The 21,438-nt window shown below is 44.1% G+C and overlaps 1 protein-coding gene across 1 annotated transcript; it reads left to right on the plus strand.

Annotated features, from left to right (window-relative positions):
• Positions 1-121: 121 nt before the first annotated feature.
• On the plus strand, positions 122-20,004 carry Tmem233 (transmembrane protein 233). The gene is made up of 2 exons (XM_090319933.1): positions 122-403; positions 19,850-20,004. The coding sequence occupies exons 1-2, from the start codon at positions 137-139 to the stop codon at positions 19,988-19,990; spliced, it is 408 nt and encodes a 135-aa protein (XP_090176059.1). The 5' UTR covers positions 122-136; the 3' UTR covers positions 19,991-20,004.
• Positions 20,005-21,438: the final 1,434 nt, after the last annotated feature.

Here is a 21,438-nt window from a genome sequence, read left to right on the forward strand (position 1 = left end):
TTGCTCCCTCCCCCCCCTTCCTAGTGGGGAGGCTCTTGGCTGGGGTCCCTGAGCCAGCGGTGCCGGCAGAGGACGCAGGAGGGGGTGAGGTCACTTCTCCCTGGAGCCCGGGTCGCTCGCTTTTCAGAGCCTCGCCATGGAGCGGCAGTCAGAGGCCGGGAAGGCGAGGACGGTGCGATCCTCCTCCCTGCCTGCCTCCCCGACTTCGCCCATGTCTCAGTACGTCCCGGGCTCCGGCCTCGTCAAGGGGGCTTTGGACGGCAGCAGTCCCGAGGCCAACACTGAAGATGACAAGACCGAGGAGGACCTGCCCCCGCCCAGGAACTACCTGTGGCTCACCATCATCTCGTGCTTTTGCCCCGCGTACCCCATCAACATCGTGGCCCTGGTCTTCTCCATCATGGTGAGTGGGCTGGGGGAGACACGCGCAGGGAGGGAGGACACTGCGCGGGTGGGCTCCGGGAACTCTCCTGCGCGCTCCTCGTGGGGCTCCGGGTGCTAGCTTTCCCTTTACTTCAATTATCCACTACTTCTCCAACTCCCCCAAGTTCGGCTTCCCGCCCTCCCGCGTCCCCAGGCGCAGCCCGCTCCTCTCCCCCGGCTTTTCCAGCGCTCCAGCACCAGGGCGCACCCCGTTCTCTGAGCGCACAGGCTCCCCTCGCCCCTCGCCAACGCCTGCCGGGCGCCGTGCTCCTGTGCCAGGACTTTCTTGAGGGTCCCCAGGCGACTCCCGGCGCCCCCTCCCGCCTGAACTCCGCATGCGCCCTCCCAGGCGCTCTCCTCCCCTTGCCTCAGTGTGTCACGCACTTTCAGCACGCCTGAGGACTTTCTCGGGCAACTCCCGCGGCCAGCCGTTTCCTTTCTTTCAATGTCCCATCCGGTGGCTTCCCCCCCCTTCACCCCACCCCCGCGCTGCCTGGAAACCCTACCCTGCCTGCTCCCACGTGCGCCTCTGTCACTCTGTCCAGACCCAGGGCACCCAGGTGACTGGCTAGGGACTCCACTGGGGTGCTGGCCTCGGAGCTGTGTGAGTCCCAGTAGGAAGGAGGTCCTGGCCTTACTCACTGGAGCAGCTGGTCGGGGTGGCTGGGGGAGGAGGGTGCCTCCGGGGTAAGGTTCCTTCCAGCCTTGTCTCTGGACAACCCTGTCAGGAGCCCTCCCTCCCCAGTGATCCACTTTGTCTGTGGTGGGGAGACAGTAGGAACTCAGCTAGGTGATGATGGTCTAGGTGGCAGCCACCAAACACATGCCATGAGTAGAACCCAATCTTTCTCGTGGGTATCCATGAAGATTCCATTTGCACCTGCAAATTATCCTTCCCCCCAAGCTTGGCTGTGTGAACCAATTGGCTCAAGTGCATAACTGCTGAAGTTCAGGCTGAGCATGCAGGAAACATGTGTAAGGCTCTTAGAACAGAACCTGGCAAGGCATCATCATCATTACCATCATAATCATCATAATCATAATCATCATCCTCATGTCTTCACTTAAATAACACTAACATGAGACTTGATCACTGCTCAAACTCAAAGCCCTCCACAAGCTCCATATCCTCCTTCCATATTGCTTTCCTTCCTGAACACCTCTCTCCTTGCCACAAGCCTCTTTATTTAGCATGTTCACGACCTCTGACCTCTCTTAGAATGTAAGCCATATGAGGACAGGGGATTGGCCTTTCTGTTTGTGGCTGTTTGGGCAACGTCCAGAAGAGACCATGGCATGTGGTAGGATTTACTAGATACTTGGACATGCATGCATGTAGGAAGGATGGAATGGTGTTAATGGCACTCAATCATGATTGGCTTCTGTTATCCCTCCTCTCCCTGGGTACTGAAGCAGTGAAAAGCAGAAGCCACTGAATCAGGTTCATGAGATTCAGCTGGCCAACTTCTTCCCTTTCTTCCTCCCTCAATATCCGGTCCTGGGTTTTCTGCAGAGGCTAGGAGAGATGGGGCAGCCAAATTCTCCAGGCAGCAGAGGCTCCGGCTGGCACTGGTGCTCACACTCTGTCCTGGCTTACTCATGAACATTTAATCCCCCCCATACTTTGTAGGGGCAAGTTCAATATTAATATTGCCACCCAGTATGGATGAGGTTTGTAACACTTTTCTCATAGAAACCACGTTTTTTTAATCCCCTCATCACCAAATCTTTTTTTCAATAGTTTCATAGAAAGAGACCCAGAAGAGAGAAAACTCTCAGTTTCAGACATAGATACATAGATAGATATAGCCTTAGCATCTTCACCTGTAAAGTAGAAATGGGAATGTTGTTTTAGTTTTGTTGAGATAATGTCTTACTTTGCTGTTTTGATCGGCCTTAAACTCTCCTAGATTCACTTCAAATTCACAACCAACTTGCCTCAGCCTCCAGAGTGTATTGCAGCACCCAGCTTGTGAGCATGATTTTACATTAGCAAAACGGGTACAAAATGCAGTATGTCTGCAGGTGCAGTACCTGTCAGGCACAGGGGTAGATTTAGAACCGGAAGACATATGTCACACGTGGAAACAAGCAGAACCGCAGACAACTGAAAGCTAAACTCTAAGCTTTGCTCTTCCCAGTGAAGCAGTTTGGCCCCAGGCTTGACAAGTTTTATGACAAAGATTCCCCAATCTAAAGGACAAAGAAGAAGAGGGGTGCAGAGGAAAGTTGGCTGTCTTTTCCATGTTCTATTGATAGTAGTCTAACAGCATAGTGTGGACAAATTGTTCAAAAGAAGGCGGTTTTATTTTGTCCAAAGTCAAGGGACCATATCTAGTGATGACCTTGCTGATAGAGTCCTGAGATAAAACAAAGCGTCACATAACTAGAGGCAGGAAACAGGCAAGAAACCTTGATACTGCTGGGCATGGTGGCAACACCTACAATACCAGCACTTGGGAGGTTCAGACAGGAGGATCTTGAGGTCAAGGCTAGCTAGACTATAGATGGATGGATAGATCGATAGATACCAGAGCCTCCCCTGTCTGATCCCTAGGCATGCTCTTTCGCTGAGGTGTCTGTGATTTTAAATTCCTTGGCAACTTCGGGCACAGCAATGCCAGCTCTGGGGCTCTTGATGGGGGGCTGGACTACTCCCTGTTTGAAATGTCTGAGGAGCTTCAGTGGCAGCCTCAATGATCTGAGCCAGTTGTGGCATTTGGTGCAAAGAGCCAGCAAACTAACATCCTGTAGGACTAAAGACTTACCCAATGAAGAATTGAAAATATCAATTTAAAATTACCATAAGATAATAAAAACAAAGGGAAACATGGATGCATTGAAAATATACACAAGGTTGAAAACAGCTCCCAGAATGGCAAAAAGAGGCAGAGAAAGTCCAAAGATACTTCCATAAATTTACAAAGTTGGAATCAATAAAAACAACTTTGAAAGATACACATGAGAGGGTGTTATTTGAGCAGAGGACATGCCTCACTCTGTGAGGCATCCTGGGATAATCATGCAGCACCCCACAGGTACATCCTAGTGCAATGCATCTTGTTTAGGGACATCGGTGAATCCAGCATTTGACCCGTGTTCATCTGAAGGGCTGTACATCTCCCAGGCCCGGCAATGGCTGGTCCGTGTTGCACCTGCACTCCACCACACAGCTTGGTAAAGCAGAGCCCAGCCTGGCCATCACAACTCATCTCCCACCCCTAAGAAGCCAGCTAATGGTTTCCTCCTTAGCCTGGGCAGACGCAGACTTGCTCTCTGGTGTGGTTATACAGAATGATCCCCAGACAGCAGCCTAAGCTGACACACTAGGGGAGCAATGCTGGGAATGGATTCATGCAATGTGGACATGTTGAACAGAAAGTTTCTGTCCCCAGCTGACTGGCTCCCTATCTCTGAAATCCAGACAGGAGTCTTGGAATTTCTCTCTAGATGTGACCAGTTCAAATGAGTTCTCCAGAGAACTAAGGAAATACACATCCAACTGTCCTAAGGCCACACAACCTGTGACAAGCTCCATTCCCACGCACAAAGCTTTTTACCATTCCACATTCAATATGAAGCAGCGACTGGGATGATCAAACATTTCAAAACTTCTCCTGAAACAAGAGATGTGTGGTTTTACAAATAAAACAAAGTGTAAGAAAACAAGTTCATTCTAGACATAGAAAAGAGTTGAAGCGGAGAGGATGAGCACCCTGCAGAGATAAGAAACTAGGTCATATCCACAAAGTAGAGCAATCAGAGAGATAAAACAGAGTTCTTATGAAGTAAAAAACACAAAATAGATTTTTTTTAAATATAGAGTTTGAAGTTCAACTTGAAAGAGCTTCACAAAGTCATGCAAAACTTAAAAAGATAAAAAATATGAAAACAGAATCTAAGTGTCCACGAGTTAGAAGAATGAATATCCAAAATGTGACATACACAGGCAATGGAATAGTATTCAGCCAATGAGAGGAAAGTAATTCCAACACAAGCCACAAAATGGATGTACCTTACAAACATTATTCACAAGTCAATTACAGAAAGTGGTGCTGTGGCTCAAGGGGTAGGAGAATGGCCTTGAACAGAAGAGCTCAGGGACAATGCCCAAGCCCAGAGTTCAAGTCCCATGATAGACAAAAAAAAAAAAAAGTTACAAAATAGCAAATGGTTCCACTTAAATGAGTACCTAGAATAGTCCAATTCACAGAGACAGCAAGCAGGACAGTCATCACCAGGAGAGTGGAGACACAGGAAGTCGTTAATGAAGAAGTGTTTAATGAATGAATTTCAATTCAGAATGGCTCTGGATTGGATAGTGGTGATGATCACACAGTACCATGAATGTAACATTAATGCCACTGAATTAAATACTTAGAAATGGTTTAAATGAGAAGTCTTTCTCATTTTTTTTTGTGTAGGAAACAGAAAAGTGTTTCTGTCTCTTCCCATTTCTCCCTATAATACTAAAACATTGCAATCTTTGCTAAAATTTGAAAGCAACAAAAAATAATTTGCTTACGCGATAAATTATATATTACCACAATGAAAAATAGAGAAAAAAATGTTCTTGCCAACAGATATAGTCAAGAAAATAAATTAAAATTTGAGACTAATTCCCAGAAATGTAACATTTCAGGACAGAGGAAAAAGGAAATGAAAACATGGAAATTATCAAAAAATAATGCCCAATAAAATGAGAGAAACAAGATGGACACTAAGGCACAATGTGGGGAATTTCAGATATCCAGGGATAAGATTTCTCCTAAGCCTATAAACCACTCAAGAAAAGAAATATACATATAAAGGCTCAGGATTTTGGAATTCTTATCAGTAACACAGGAAAATGAACAACAGTGGGAAGAAAACTACCTCAGAATCCTAAAGTGAAATCATTGCCAACTTTGACCCATCTGCATACTCATCAATGGGACAGCAAACAACAAGGACACATTTAGACATTTAAGATCTCAAAGAATTGCCTCCCACCTATCTTCTCTCAGGCAGTTATAGGAGGAGTGAACCAAGGGAGTGAGCCAAGACAGAGGAAGACAAGGGATCCAGGAACTTTATTTGATACAGCAAAAAGGCACAGAGAAACATTTCTCAGAACAAGGCAATCATTCCCACATGCCCATGGAAGGTTTGACTGATACTGGGTAGGGTAGCTGGCCCAAAACCACTGTCACAATACATTATCTGGGCCAGGGCTGGCCAGAGCAAGCCACAGATGGACCACCCCTGAGCCCAACCACACCTACTCTGGAAAACATAGCTTATGGTCACAGAGAAAGTAAATGCCCACGGGATGCAAGACAACGCAAGTTGGATGTCTTTCCTTTGGACCCACACTCTACCAGGGACTGCTTCCATCAAAGCTAGATTTTAGGCAGCCCACAGGTTTACAAGAGAGGCGCTCCTTATTTTTTGGTAGTTGGGGCAAAACGCTGAAGTAACAAGCTCAGAGCTTGATACTTCCTGGGTAATGTCCGAGTCTGAGTGCCAAACTTTATTTGCCTGGTCTCTTGAGACTTCTGTCAACTTTCCCTTCTTCTTCCCACATGACCATCACCCATAGGAGGGGGAATAAGATTACAGGTCATAATCCACACGACTGACTTCTTATTAATTTCTGCTCTTGCAGCTCTAAAGAACATTCAGATGATAAAGGCCTCGAGTGAGGTGTGGCCTCATTTCAAAGCTCTCTTCTAAATACCCGGAGATTAAAGGGATCCACGTGCTGCTCTGTGGGCTACTTTTGAAAGTTTCGCCCCTGTGAGGGAGAGCTTAGCCGCAGGCATTTGGTAACATGGGAGCCACAGAAGCCCACGGCAGTAGGGGCACTTTCAGTCCTATACCACGGGGAGAACACTCACCTCCACTTGGAGGTGTTCATCTGGGTGTTCATATCAAAAAGTGTAACCGACAATCAAATGTGGATTTCCTGATAAAATGCTATAGTGGCTGGATCTGTCATCACATACGTGGGTGGGTATGAATAAAAGAACAAGATGGGTCACTAATGGATGTTTCTTGAAGCTGGGTTACAGGAAGATGGAGATTTATTATGCTATCCATCAGTTTACATACGCCTTCAAAGTTTCTAGAATGGAAAAGAAGAGAAAAGAAAGGAAAAGGGAAAGGGGAAGGAAAGAAAAGGAAAGAGAGCAGGAAACAAAATAGCAGATAAAACCTTTCTCCCAGGGTCCGGGAGTTTGGCCTAGTGGTAGAGTGCTTGCCTACCATGGACGAAGACCCAGGTTCGATTCCTCGGTACCCCACATACATAGCAAAAAGCTGGAAGTGGTGCTGAGGCTCAAGTGGTAGAGTGCTAGCCTTGAGACAGTCCAAGGACAGTGCTCAAGCCCTGAGCTCAAGCCCAGGACTGGCAAAAAAAAAAAACTTTCTCCCAAAATCATTAACAGTGGTGGCTCACACCTGTAATCCTAGTTACTCAGCAAGCTGAGATCTGAGGAGCCCAGTTCAAAGCCAACCAGAGAAGAAAAGTCCCTGTGAGACTCTTACCTCCAAATAACCACTCAAAAGCCAGAAATGGAGCTGTGACTCAAAGTGGTAGAATGCTGGCCTTAAACAAAAAGAGCTCAGTGACAGCACTCAGGCCCTAAATTCAAGCCCCACAAGTGACCAAAAAAAAATCCCAAGAATCTTATTCAAGATAATATAGCAAAATTCAGGAACTTGTCTTTGGGTCCTTTACACTTTGTATCAGATCTCCTATTCATCAGATGGCAGAGAGACCTCCCTCTTTTAATGACTTTCTTTATTCTGCTTTTGTTAGAGTAGTGTAGTATGGCTATTAGCACAGTTACAATTATTATAACTCATTACATGTGTCATTAGAACACTTTCATCTGGCACACTTCTTACCTATCCCTCCCAAAGTCTTTGCAAAGCACACAGGACAGCTACTGTCTGTGTGTAACCAGGAAAAAACTGAGGCAGGGAAAGGTGACCATAGTAGAGAAGTCAAACATGACAGTGCTTCCTTCCTTCATATAACTCACAGTCTGTAGTTGGATGGCCAAGGCTCCTTGTTTGCATACACACACTTGAAGCTTTCTCTTCTAATACATTTGCCCCTCTCTGTAGGAGGATCATGTAATTTCCTCAATCAAACCTGGCAGAATTCCTCCAAGCTTTCAGCTTTAACGACCGACAAGGCAAACCAACAACTCTCATTTGTCCTTGATATTTTTGGAAAGGAAACAACCAAAACAGAGCACTGTAAGTCAGGACATGGTCACACAGGACAATCACATATCAATGCTCATTGCTGCATTATGCTGCATATGTTCATATGCTCCATAGCCACATTATAGAAACAGCCCAGATGCCCTCCAAAAGCTGAGTAGATCAGGAAAACGTGGTGCTATACACAATGGAATTTTACTCATCCATTAGAAGGAACATTATTATGACATCTGCAGGGAAATGGATGGAGCTAGAGCAAATCATATTAAGTGAAGTAAGCCAGGCTCAGAGAGACAAATGGTGTATTTTTCAGATGGGGAAGCTAGATCTAAACTACAACTGTGCATGATGATATACACAGGACCCAATGCATTTACAATCTAAAGGAGGGTGCACTTAGAGAAAGTAGTCAAAGGCAGAACTCCTCTGAACAAAACAAATACCAGGAAGCGGAAACCTGTTTTGGGGGTTGAGGAGGCACAGGACTGGAGGGAGGAGGGGTGAGCAAATGCAATTGTTACATGCAATGTACACTATGTAAAGAAATGAACGTTAACTTGAGAGTTGGGATGGGAGAGGGAAAAACGGGGGAGAATGAAGGAAAGGGTGATGCTGACCAAGAAGCACTGTACTCATCACCTGACTTATGGAATAGTCACTCCTTTGTACACTACAGTAGTAGTAGTAGCAAGAAGAAGAAGAAGAAGAAGGGGACGAGGAGGAGGAGGAGGAGAAAGAAAAAGAAGAAGAAGAAGAAGGAAGAAGAAGAAGAAGAAAGAAGAAGAAGAAAGAAGAAGAAGCCGCCGCCAGAATAGTCAAGTGGATCCAAAATAAGAAAACAACCAAAGGCGTGGCCGAGCACGAACGAGTTAATAGCGGTGGAGAGGGGGTGCACACCACCATCTGGAAGCCAGTCTCTGAATTCCCAGAAGAACCTTTTAGGAACAGAAGCATAAGAGCAAGCAGAATCTAAACAAGAAATCTCCACGTCATCTGAAAGTTTAGGCATTGTTGCAAAAAAAAAAAAGGCACTAAGTGCTGACATACAACAAGCTATTTTGATGGGATAGCTTGCTCTCTAGGAGTCATGAATCTAAAACACAACTGAGCTATATAAAGTTCTTGAATCTGTTCTGATATCATGCTACAGGTTTGAGGGGAAGGTGGAGGGAGAAGGACAGGGGATGAGAAACAAATGAGAAGACAGAGAGACAGATAAGCACACAGAGAAGCAAACAGACAGATGAAAAGAGGAAATCTCACTTCTCTCTAGAGTAAACGAATAAAGAAAATGAAGATGACTTTAAAAAGACAGAAGAAGGGGCTAGGAGTTTGGCCTAGTGGTAGAGTGCTTGCTAGCATGCACGAAGACCTGGGTTTGATTCCTTAGTACCACATACATAGAAAAAAGCTGGAAGTGGTGCTGAGGCTCAAGAGGTAGAGCTCCAGCCTTGAGAAAACCCAAGGACAGTGCTCAGGCCCTGAGCTCAAGCATAGGACTGGCAAAAAAAAAAATACAGAAGAAAGGGCCAGGAGTTTGGCCTAGTGGTAGAGTGCTTGCCTAGCATGCACAAAGACTCGGGTTTGATTCCTTGGTACCACATATATAGAAAAAGCCAGAAATTGTGCTGTGGCTCAAGTGGCAGAGTGCTAGCCTTGAAGAAAAAGCCCAAGAACAGTGCTCAGGCCCTGAGTTCAAACCCAGAACTGGCAAAAAAAAAAAAGAAAAAACAGAAGAAATGGAGTAGGTAGGCAATACCATCTAAAAATTCAGTACTGCAACTCAACAGATCAGAATATTGGCATATTCACAATAGCCAATAAAAGAATTTTAAATGCCAGTGACAGATTTAGGACATGTAAGATCTATACAAAGAAGGTTCCACCAGGAGATTAAAATAGAAAACTATCAGCTCAGTGGACAGGCATAATATTACAAACTAGATGTTCTCCCCACATTAGTTCTGAAATAATTTCTAAAGCAAAACGAATGAACATGACAGCATGGCACTCAGCACTGAGTAACAGCTTAATTAACATTTGTTGTTGTCATTAAAGGAAAGAAAAAATGGAGACAGCCATAAATATTGATTCCAATTTAGAAGATAGGCTATGTAAACTATAACACATCTGTGTACAACACCAAGTATTACCCAACTTTCAGAGCCATGCTTTCAGAGGGTTTCATGCTCAGTATGAAGAAAACAGGACAGAAAGCCGAATCATACAATCCATGAATTCCCAGTTGCTCATCACTTAAAAGTATCCACATACCTGTATATATGCATTCACTACATGAACACCCATGAAAGAACAAAAGGCTAGGAATACTTCAAAAAGTCTGTAGGCCATGCACAGGTTAGCAAGTAAACAAGATCATTTTTAGAAAGTGGTAAACAGTGAGAAGAGAATAAGCAAGAGGTGTGAGAGGAAAGAACCAGAAAAGAAGGGTGATAGAGCTCAAGAGATTTGATGTCAGAAAGGGTGGTGAATAAAAGTGAACTGAGGAGCCTGTCATAGGAAGTTATAGGAAGGCCTGGACAGGGCCAGCCCTGGGGTAGTAAAAAGCTCTCTGACATGTATGTTATGCCATGGGATCTGCTTAAAATGAATCTAACTCTTCTCCCCCACCCCAGTCCTCCAGTAGAATAAGGCCACATAATCAAGAGCTGAGCCTTCTGTCACTCGGAGAGATATGCCATAGGAGTTCCTAGCAAACCCTACTGTTCTGGTCTCAAGTCAACCTGCTCCCACATCCAGCACCAATTTACAATCTGTTCTTTCTTCAACCCTCATTCCACACTGGAGCAGAGATTATTTTAGGGTCTGGATCCTGCTTCTCTAGGCATTAATGATCTGCTATTTTAACCAGGACTTAATCAACAATTTCCCAGGTTTGGCTAATTCTTATCCTTCACTGTAAATTTGGTTCCCTGGAAAACTTTCATCTGTATAATAAAGGGGGTGTGTTTCTCAGGTACTCCCACAAAGCCTAATCTGCATGGCTAATTGTCCCTTCCAGTGGGTACTGGCATGTCCATGAGGCCTCCCCAAGATGCATCTAACTCTTGTCACCCTGTCTTGCCAGGCACACTGATTTCTCTGGGAGCTACTATATTAGTAAAAGTTCCATCTCAATTTGTTTTGTTAAAACAAATTATAATAGTATATGGCTCAAGTTTTGTTTGGTTTTTGTCAGTTGTGAGACTTGAACTCTGGGTCTGGGCGTTGTCCCTGAGCTCTTCGGCTCAAGGCTACTTCCTTACCCCTTGAGCCACAGCACCACTTCTGGTTTCCTGGTGGTTATGTGGAGATAAGAGTCTCATGGACTTCAGTGCCAAGCTGGTTTTGAATCGTGATCTTCAGATCTCAGCCTCCTGAGTACCTAGGAAGTACCCCAGCAAGTTGTTTTTTTTTTTTTTTAATTATACCCAGAAGGTTGTACAACCATCATCGCTACACAATGCTGGCACATTTTCATCATTCCAAAAAAAGATTTTTACATTGTAAGAGCCAGGTATGGTGAAACAAACACCTGTAATGCTAATCATCAGGAAGCAGAGATATAAGCATCGAGGTCCAAGGCCAGCCTGGGGGAAAGCAAAGGACCCTATCTGAAAAGTGTCATGATTTTAGTGGTAGAAAGCTTACTTAGCAAGTTGGAGGCTGTAGGCTTAATCCTCAGAACCACTAAAGGAGGGCGGGAGAGGAAAAATGTTCATGCCAGTTAGCAGTCACTTCTCTCCCCTCTTCCCACTCCACGAGCAGCCAAAGCTTACTTTGTGGTTCTACAGATCTGTCTACTTAGGATATTTCATATACATACAGATAGATAGATAGATAGATAGATAGATAGATAGATAGATAGATAGAGAGAGAGATAGAAGCAAACGCTACATACCCTTTCCTGTCTAGATTCCTTCCTTTGCACGATGTTCTCAGGGTTTACCCATGCTTTGCTACATATCAGCACGTCCTTCTATTTCCCCCAGGGACTCACATACACAAATCAGGGCAAAGAAGTGAAGAGAGTCTGGGAGGCATCTACTCGGCACAGAGTGAGCCACAGCTTAGAGGTGTGAGAGAGGACAGAGACGTCAAGGAAGGCTTGAGTCCTATCTGAAAAAAAAAATGATAATAACTAAAGCCAAAGAGCTCAGGGCATGAGTCAAGTACTTGAATACCTGCCTAGCAAAAACAAGACCCTGAGTTCAAACCCCAGTACTAGCAAATAAACCAAAGAGAATGTCTCTCAGAGCAATGATGAACCAAAGGAGGCCAACTGAGGCCAAAATTGGGGGTCCCCTGCCCATCCCCTGACCCAAGTGACCTAGACTCAATTCCCATATAGCATTATCGGATATCAAGAACTTTCCAGAAAAGCCGCTTCACATGAAGGGGCCACTGGCTGCTAAGCTTCACTCTGTCACTTGTCCCACAGAAAATATGCCTGCTGTTTGTGCCAGAGAAGAGAATTTAATGACAGAACTCTTAAATTTTTTTATTCAGTTCTTTTTTTGTGGTTTCTTTACATTGGGGAAAGTCGTAAGAAGGAAAAACCGGGCAAGAAGAGTTTAGAAGACAAGAAGTACATGTAATAGCTATTTTGCTCTCATCCCCACAAAGCAGCTGTACAGTAAAGTCAAATAAGCACTAATTTCTCTTGCTGTGTTCACCGACCACTGATCTAACTTATTTAACCCAGAATGACTAGGAGGGGAAAATAAAAACTCACTAGTAACATCTCCCATCACTAGTATTTGACATCTAGAGGTCAATTTTGTATGAAAGTGAGTACAGGAATCTTGCCCAAAGGAACCAGTTTTCCACAGTGACATTTGTTTCAACTCTAAGGGGTACATTTCCTGGTTGTTGTTGTTTGTTTTTTATTGTTGTCAATGGCCAAAATGTTACTAAATTAGAATTGCACCAGCTATCTACTGCTGGGCTATCAAACAGTACATGGAATCTAGCTCTGAGGTTCCTTTAGACCCATTCAAGCTGTGCTTTTGTAAGGGCATCTGTTTACCTTTGTAACACCATAGCAAGCTGCCTTTGAAAGCAGTAACATTTGCTTCTCTCTAAGTCTCAGAGAGACTCAGAGTCTCTCTCTGAGAGAGAAACTGTTCCCTGATTGTAACCTGGGGGATAAAGTGGCTGACACTTCTTTTTTTAATTTTTTAAATAATTTTTATTGTGATTAATAGAAGGGTTACATTATATTCACCAGACAGAAGGTGCATAACTTCACAAATATTGATACCCTTTCTCATGACATGGTCCCCATTTCCCTCCCCCCCTCCCCCCCCCCCGCTTATCTTGATTTCCCCCCTTCCCTATCCAATTTCAAATAACCAATTAAGCACATATAAAATATATCAGATAACAAGGTGAAATATTGTAACAATATGAGATAACCAGGTAATAGCAAAAGACATGAGAGATAACATTGTACATTAAGGACATTATCACTCATTATATGGCTTTTGTTTCCTTATCCTGGAGGTCCTTACATTTAGTGTCATACTATTTGGCCTAATGTCTCTAGAAATGCTCGACATCTCTGGTCATAAAAGAAATGCAAATCAAAACAACTCTAAGATTCCATCTCACTCCAGTTAGAATGACCAGGATCAAGAAAACTAATAACAACAGATGCTGGAGGGGATGTGGCCAGGAGGGATCACTACTACACTGTTGGTGGGAGTGCAAACTCGTTCAGTTTCTCAAAAGACTAAACATAGAGCTCCCCTATGACCCAGTAATTCCACTACTTGGCATTTACGTAATTGTCCAGAAACAAGGACATACTAAATCCACTAGCACAACGATGTTCATTGCAGCACTATTCACCATAGCAAAGAATGTAGAACCGACCCAGATGCCCCTCAGTTGATGAGTAGACCAACAGGATGTGGTATTTATACACAATGGAATTCTTTTCTCATATATTTTTATTGTAATTAATAGAAGGGTTACATGATATTTGCCAGATAGATGGTGCATTCATTCCCATACATTGATAACCCTTTCACATGTCTTGGTCCCCATTTCCCTCCCCCCCATCCCCACCCCTCATCTTGTTTTCCACCGTTCCCTATCCAATAGTGGCTGATACTTCTAACACCCAGTTCGTATAGGGCCAGGCCTGAAAAATACTTATTAGTGTGATTATTACTATAATATAGCTCCTGGTCCCTTTCCCTCTAGCCTCATGTCTGTCTGTCTGTGTCCTCATTTCCTTTCTCCCTTTCCCTCTCTCTCTCACATAGGTACACCTGCTGCTCTTCCCTCTTCTCCAGCCCTGTTTGGGCCTTGCTCTTTCTCTGATCTTCCTTCTCTCCATTTTCCTTATCTTAATAATACTGTGTTTTTTGAGGAACTGCCATACTGCTTTCCATAGTGGTTGAATGAGTTTGCACTCCCACCAACAGTGTAGTAGTGATCCCTCCTGGCCACATCCCCTCCAGCATCTGTTATTATTCGTTTTCCTGATCCTGGCCATTCTAACTGGAGTGAGGTGGAATCTAAGAGTTGTTTTGATTTGCATTTCTTTTATGACCAGAGATGTCGAGCATTTCTTCATGTGTCTATAGGCCATTCTTATTTCTTCTTCAGAGAAGACTCTAAGTCTTTGGCCCATCTTTTAATGGGATGGTTGTTTCTTTGGAGATTAGTTTTGGAGTGATTCGATTTTTTGAGCTATTGATATATTTTAGATATGAGGCCTTTGTCCGTTGTATGGTTAGTGAAGATCTTCTCCCATTCTGTAGGCTTCCTAATTTACTAGCTATGTCCTTTGCCATACAGAAGCTCTGCAGTTTAATGCAGTCCCACTTATCCAGCCTTTCTCTGATTTGTTGTGTTTCTTGGTCCTTGTTGAGAAAGTTTTGACCTGTGCCAAGGAGGCCTAGTGTGTCTCCTATTCCAATAATAATAATAATAATAATAATAATAACAATAATACTGTGAAATCATCTTCTTTATTTACATATTGACTTTTTTATTTTCAGTCTTTACCAGAATTTGAGCTCCATGAGTGAAGGAGCAGTGTCTGACACATAGATGACACACAGTAAATACTGTCTGGGTTAATTAATTAATTAATTAATGAGCAAAGGAGTGAATGAACAAGTAGATCAATGAATGTGTACAAATGAATGGGTGTCAGGATGAATGAATATGTGGATGAAAGAAGGAGTGAATGAATAAACAAATGCTTTGCCATCTAAGACAGCAGTTCTAAATCCAGCCACTCCTCAAACTCATCTGGGAAACTTTCAAACCAGTACTAGATCCTATCCACAAAGACCCTGATTAAATTGTTTTGGTATGGGGCTTTGACACAGGAAGATTTTAAAACCGTACCTGCAAGATTCTAAGGTACAGCCAGGGTTAGAAGCCACACAGCAGAACTCCAGGGAGTCCCCCTCTGCCCCACACTGGCAGCAACCGCCCACAGTATCACATGGGAATGTAGCAAGAGCTAAAGAGCAGAGGCAGAGTGCTTTCAGCCGTTTCCTGCCTGGGGACAGTGGTGTATCTTTGCCATTCGGTGTAATGTGTCGTGAATGGCTACAACCTTAGCTCCTCTCTCCAACTGTTAAGATCTAGCTATCAGAACAGCTATCCTTCTTTGGGCTGTGGATTCCAGGAGCTGCCTGGACCCTCCAACAGGAAACAAGCCTTGGGATCTTCTCCTGTAGCCACTATCTTGGGGCTCAGCACAGAAACAGCAGCTTCACACCTGGCGACTGAACAGCTTTCCTTCTGTGGGTGTTGGGTTCATCCAGGGAAGAATGTATAAATAAGCTGGAAGGGACTAGTTGCAGGGATGATGGAGTCATGAGATTACTACACTGGCCCACTTTTCTATTGAAAGGTGACCTTTACCAGCTCAATACCCCTGACCAAGACCTAGATGCTCTTACAAGTTTTGTGCTAACTGCTCCACATTGCCAACAGGAGCCCAGGGTTAGAGAAAAGGGAAAAAGCAATGCGAATCCTGGTTACTTCACAAGAATGTGAGATGGGAACTCATTTGTTGTGTATTCTGGTAAAGGTCCATTTCCATCCCAGAGGAAAATACAAACTGGAAGAAGCAAAAGGCCCTTCTCTAAAACATCCTTGGTAGGGTGAACAGAGATAGAAACTGGCTATTGGATGTTTTGGAACACAAGTGTTTTATGAAGCTATGCTATAAGAAAGAAACTCAAGGTCAGATCCAAAGGCCAGCATTCTTAGTTAAATGAAAGTGGCATGGTGGAAGGGTGACTCAGAAGGAATGCTGGAGGAGGGATTTCTTGTTGATAATGGAGCAGTTATGAATCCAATGGTGGCCTGGATATATAACTGGATACTTCTGTGTCTCCATTATGGTCAAGGTTATTCAAGTGAAATAGAGCAAAGACTTGTTCCAACCTTGGCGGTCTGGGCTTGTGGTAAGGCAGTGCACCACAGCTTAGCATCTGGAAATGATGATGCTAACCTTGCAGGGAAAGGAGAGTGAGCAGAAGTAAGAAAAAGAGAGGGGAAGGGAGGTCCCATAATCCCCTTCGAGGACACACCTGCAGTGACCTAAATTGCTCACACTAGGCCCCATTTCTGTTGTTGTTGTTGGTAGTAGTAGCAGTAGTATTGCTGGGGTTTGAACTAAAGGCCTTGAGCTTGCTAGACAGGCATTCTGTCACTTGGGCCACGTGCCCCTCCCATCCCAGCCTTTTCTAATTTCACTATTCCTCAAATAGGGTTTCATATCTATGCCCAGTGTGGACCACAGTCTTCCTGTTTATGCAAAGCCCATGCAGCTGGGAAGACAGGCTCACATTGCAGTGCCCAGCCATTTATTTTATTGGCCACTACCCCTTTGCCTGGGCTGGCCTCAAACGTATCCTCCCTGTCTGCCGTCCTCTCTATTTCCCCATCTCTGTACCCATTAAGATGCCACCTCTAAAAGGTTCCAGCACCTTTCAATAATGCCACAGGATGTAAACTAGGTTTTCAAAACAAAGGTCTTTGGGGAACATCCCAGATCCACAAGAGAATAGAAATTTAGAAAAGGAAAGGAAAAGTTTTATTTAAAAGGAAAGGTAACTTCAAAGGGGCCAACTAGCTAAATGAAAGGCACAATGGCAAGTATTTAAAGAAAAGAAAATGCAAAAGTTGCCAAGGTTACCAAGTTTTGCATTGGTCGGTTCATGGTAAGATACAAAGCAATATCTTCTTCAAGAGTTTATCACATCCCAAAGGAGGTAGCCCATGGTGAGACAGCAACTTTGCCCAAGGCAGGGATGAAGTTGCCTTTGTAGAGATCTGTGGGAAAAACATAGGTTTTAATGCATGAGGGACATGGATTAGACAGGCTGACTCCATTATTCTTGATGTATCTCAGGATGCAAACTGTTTCTTTCTTCTGACCGTGATCTATGTGTTCAGTCATTATGGAAGCTAGAGTGGGGGAGCAGAGTGTCTATATTCTTTGTTTAGGTTTCATAGAGCAAAATCTGTAGAGGCAAATGTACTGAAGTGCTAAATGTGGGTAGTAAGATTAGGAAAAGAGCTTTACTATCTACTCTATATGTCTCTGCAGCACAGAAAGCCTTTTCATGTTCACAAAATATAGGGTAAATTTTTTAAAGAATAAATAAGATCACATCAACTTTGAATATCTGAAGCCATCCCAATTCTCTCCAGATCATCCCATGCTAGATGGAATAGCTTACATTCTAAGCTCTTTGGGGCAGGGGGGAACACTTATAGCACATGCATTTTATCTAAAACCCATGTCCTCAATGTGTGAAAAGTAATGCACCTACTACCTGGCAAATGTAACTGTAACCCCTCTATACATTACCCCAACAATAAAAACTAAAACTAAAAAATAAATAAAATAAATAAAACCCATGTCTACCACTTTAGTCTGTCTCATCTGCCAAATCCCTTGGTGTAACATACTGATTAGAGAAGAAAAGAAATGGCAGTGGAGGGTGGGGCCCACAGCTCAGTAGTAGAGCACTTGCTGGCATGCTGGATGCCCAAGTGCCTGAGAAGAGAATGGCACTTTCATGTCAGGGACTTGTCATGCAAATGTTCTGGACAGAAACAGTGGTGGTGGCCGCACAACAATTACATAAATGTTCTTAGGACCACTGAACTATACACTCCAAATGGTGAAAGAAAGTGATCAGTTTTTATGTACAATTTACCATCATAACAAAACTGTCAACACACACACACACACATACACACACATACACACACACAGTAGGTGCTTCGTCCAACACACCAGCCCAATCAGAATCTCTCCAGGAGGGTCCCAGATATGTCAATGTTTTTAGCTAACCAGATAGTTCTAATGGGTTCCAGGATTGAGAACTCCAAGATCAGGGACTCAAAATTTTAGATCTCACCTTGCTAGAAGTCTGGATCTTGTCTGTACACAAGACCCCTGAAATCATGTCCCCCTGGTTGCTGAGTCTCCAGACTACTGCTGACAAAGGTAGCTCAGCTCCAAAAATGAAGAAAGGGTTCCAGAAGCAAATGGCTCTGTAGTGTACTGAATGTTTCTCTGGCTTGGAGTCTATCTTCCTAAGAGTCCAGGTACAATTAATTCTGAAATGACATCAGAGTTAAGAACTGAGGCTCCGTACGAAGTCCACAATTCACATCACTGGTACAGTGTCCCCGCACACGACTCTAAAATGTGCATGTTCATCATCTTCTTTACGCCGCAGTGCAACTTGGGGAGGAGCAGTAAGTGTAGGATTACAGAGAGGACTTACTATAACAGAGACTGGCAGCTCCTCCTGTCCTCTTCAGAGGCAGGGATGCTGTGAGCATTTGACACTACTAGCTTGGAGAGCCACAAGAAGCACTTAGCAAACTCACACGTTTTTGGGTTTGTTTGGGTTTTTTTTGTAGGTCATGGACTTGAACCCTGGACCTGGGAGTTCTCCCTGGGCTCTTTAGCTCAAGGCTACCAGCCCCACTTCCCCTTTGCTAGTGATTAATTGGAGATAAAAGTTTCATGGTCTTTAGTGTCTTTAGTGCCCAGGCTGGCTTTGAACCATGATCCTCAGATCTCAGCCTCCTGAGTAGCTAGGATTACAGGAGTGAGCCACCTCACCCAGCTCAAACTCATGTTTTGTAGGGAAACAGACGTAGTCACGTGTCCATTCAGTCTATGCCTAGCTTCTGAGTTCCTGCAATGTGCCAGACAGGACTCAAAGCACTAGCAACCAAGACAACATGGAAATACATGACAAGTTTGGCCTGGATGCAGAGTCAGGAAGGGTGCTCTACTGAGCCTTGTAGTAACTCGAACACTGTACCCTGGGGAAATATGAGGCGGGGGGAGAGGTAGAGCCAGGATGGCTGGAGGAAGGTGGATGAGCCTCAGGGTACCTGTTGTTGCTCACCAGTGCCACATGTTGACAATTGAGAAAGTCATATCTGTAGGTACCAGATAAGAGCCTTGGCATAGGCAAGAGCCATGCAAGCTGTGCACTGCAAACACTGTCCCAACTCCCTTCAGTCTGTGGCCATTATCAATAGCAAACTAATGATTTTGTCTATGTATCAAAGGGACTTTACAAAAACAGGTAAAGCTGGACACGAGTGGCTCATACCTGTAATTGTAGCTACTCAGGAGGCTAAGATCCGAGGATCATGGTTTGAAGCCAGCCTAGACAGAAAAGTAAGTCTGTGAGGCTCTTTTATCTCCAATTTACCCTCCAAAACAAACACCACCAAAAGTGAAGCTGTGGCTCAAGCTGTAAAATGTTACTTAGGGCCTTAGTTTAAGGACAGCACCCAGCCCTAAGTTCAAGCCCCAGGACTGGCACCAATAAAAACAAATAAAATAAATAAATAAAGGTAAAGGCTGACTTGGACTCATGGGTTATAGCTGGCAAAGTCTGCGTGTCTTGTTCTAGAGGAAAAGACACATCTTTTCATTCTGCTAATAGGTACTAGGCATCATGTACTGCCCTACACAACACAGACAAGCACTCTTAAGCACTGTAACCTTTATAATTCACAGAAGGCAGGGTCAGCCTTGCACTTAAAGGTCGGTCTCCCAGAGGTAGTAATACCTATGTTGCATGCCCAGAAGGCTGGCACTATTAGAGCCATTTTGTCAGGACAGCCAGATTCCTTGTCCCTCTCCTGATGAGTCATCTGTGTCACCAGCTCTTTCTTTGTGTCCCCACAGTCTCAGAACAGCTACAATGAGGGAGACTACGAAGGAGCCAGGAGGCTGGGACGGAATGCCAAGTGGGTTGCCATTGCCTCCATCGTCATCGGCCTCCTCATCATTGGCATCTCCTGTGTAGTGCACTTCACAAGGAAGTAAGCCACACATTCCTCAAAACCAAAGGGTGGTGTGGTTTGCTCACATTGCAGTGGGCTGCTCAGGCCAGGGGACAGTCTTTCTCCACAGGATCCCAGGCTGTCCAAAGCTCCGCCAAGCCTACAGCTGCTCTGGCTAGAATAGGGGTGTATGGGGTTCAGCTCCACATGAGCACTATCATCTTGAGTTGTTACCACTATGTTTTTATCCACAGTAAACCTAGTCAGATTTTCTCAGCTGGTTTCTAAGCAAATTACAAATAGAGAGAAAACAAACTAACAAACAAAAACCAACCCACTGGAAGGCTATGTGGATCTTCACAATGAGACGCTGGCTCCAGCATTCACCTGACTCTGATATTATCTTAAGATAAAATAAGGACATGGCAGACCAAGTGTACATATTTATGTTCTAACCCACTAATATGGCCCTCTTTCTGATACAAATTGTGGGGGACCCACTGGTATTGTGGTTACTTAAGAGGTTACTTTTATTAGTAAGTCCCCAATAAATCTCTGTGCCTAAATGTTTGCTTCTACAGTATTCCAATAAAACTTTATTTACAAAAGCAGATCTCCCTCTGCAGGCTGCAATCTGACAGCCTCTGCCCTAGAACAGGAAGTATCTTCAAGCTAATTCTGGAAAATGGAAGATCAGATAATCTTCCATCATCTGGGCTGAAGTCTCAAATGTTACTTAAGTACAAAATTAAGTGACAACGCTGGAACCATAGGTCCATCTAACTGCCAAAGGGTAGGTAAGATAGAAGATTAAAGATTGTTAAAATTGTTCTTTGTCTTACCATGTGTCTGCAAAATTATTTCCTGTGTGACTTTGCCTTAAAGTAACCTAACAGTCCTTAGTCTAAGGACAGAAAAGTCACCACATGCTTTTGGTATTACCATGATCTTTTATAAAGAGATGAATGCTACTGATATTTCTCTCTGGATTTGGACATATTTCTTCTGACTTCTTGAATTAGCTAAAACGAGCTCCATCTGCTAGAATCAATGATACTTTGATGAAAACAAGGTGATGCAATGATAGCCCAGCCCTGAAAATGACAAGCCCATCTTGCTGCATCTCCACCTTGCTGTGTAAATGCAGGCAAGTCTGAGAAGAATGCTGAGAAGCTCTTTCACTTTTCTTCCAGAGTAGCACAGCAATTCCTATGCCCCGACCCAAGCAGCGTGCTCACCAAACAGAGCGAGAGAACCCCTTTTCTGCCTTGGTTGATCAACAAGGCTTACCTGGGTGGATGAGGGAAACAGCAGGCATCCCGCATCCTTCCAGCCCAACCTTGGCAACCAAGATGGGAGCAGATGTCAGAGACCAACTTCCTGTTGGAACAACCAGTTGGAGTTCTGACAGGAAGTGACCCAAAGGAAAAAATAGACTGCTATGTTCAAAGAAGGAAGGAAAGGACAGTCATACAACAAAGAATCCCATAG

This window comes from Megascapheus bottae, chromosome 28, assembly GCF_031878675.1.
Source record: "Megascapheus bottae isolate mThoBot1 chromosome 28, mThoBot2.hap1, whole genome shotgun sequence".
NCBI lineage: Eukaryota > Metazoa > Chordata > Mammalia > Rodentia > Geomyidae > Megascapheus > Megascapheus bottae.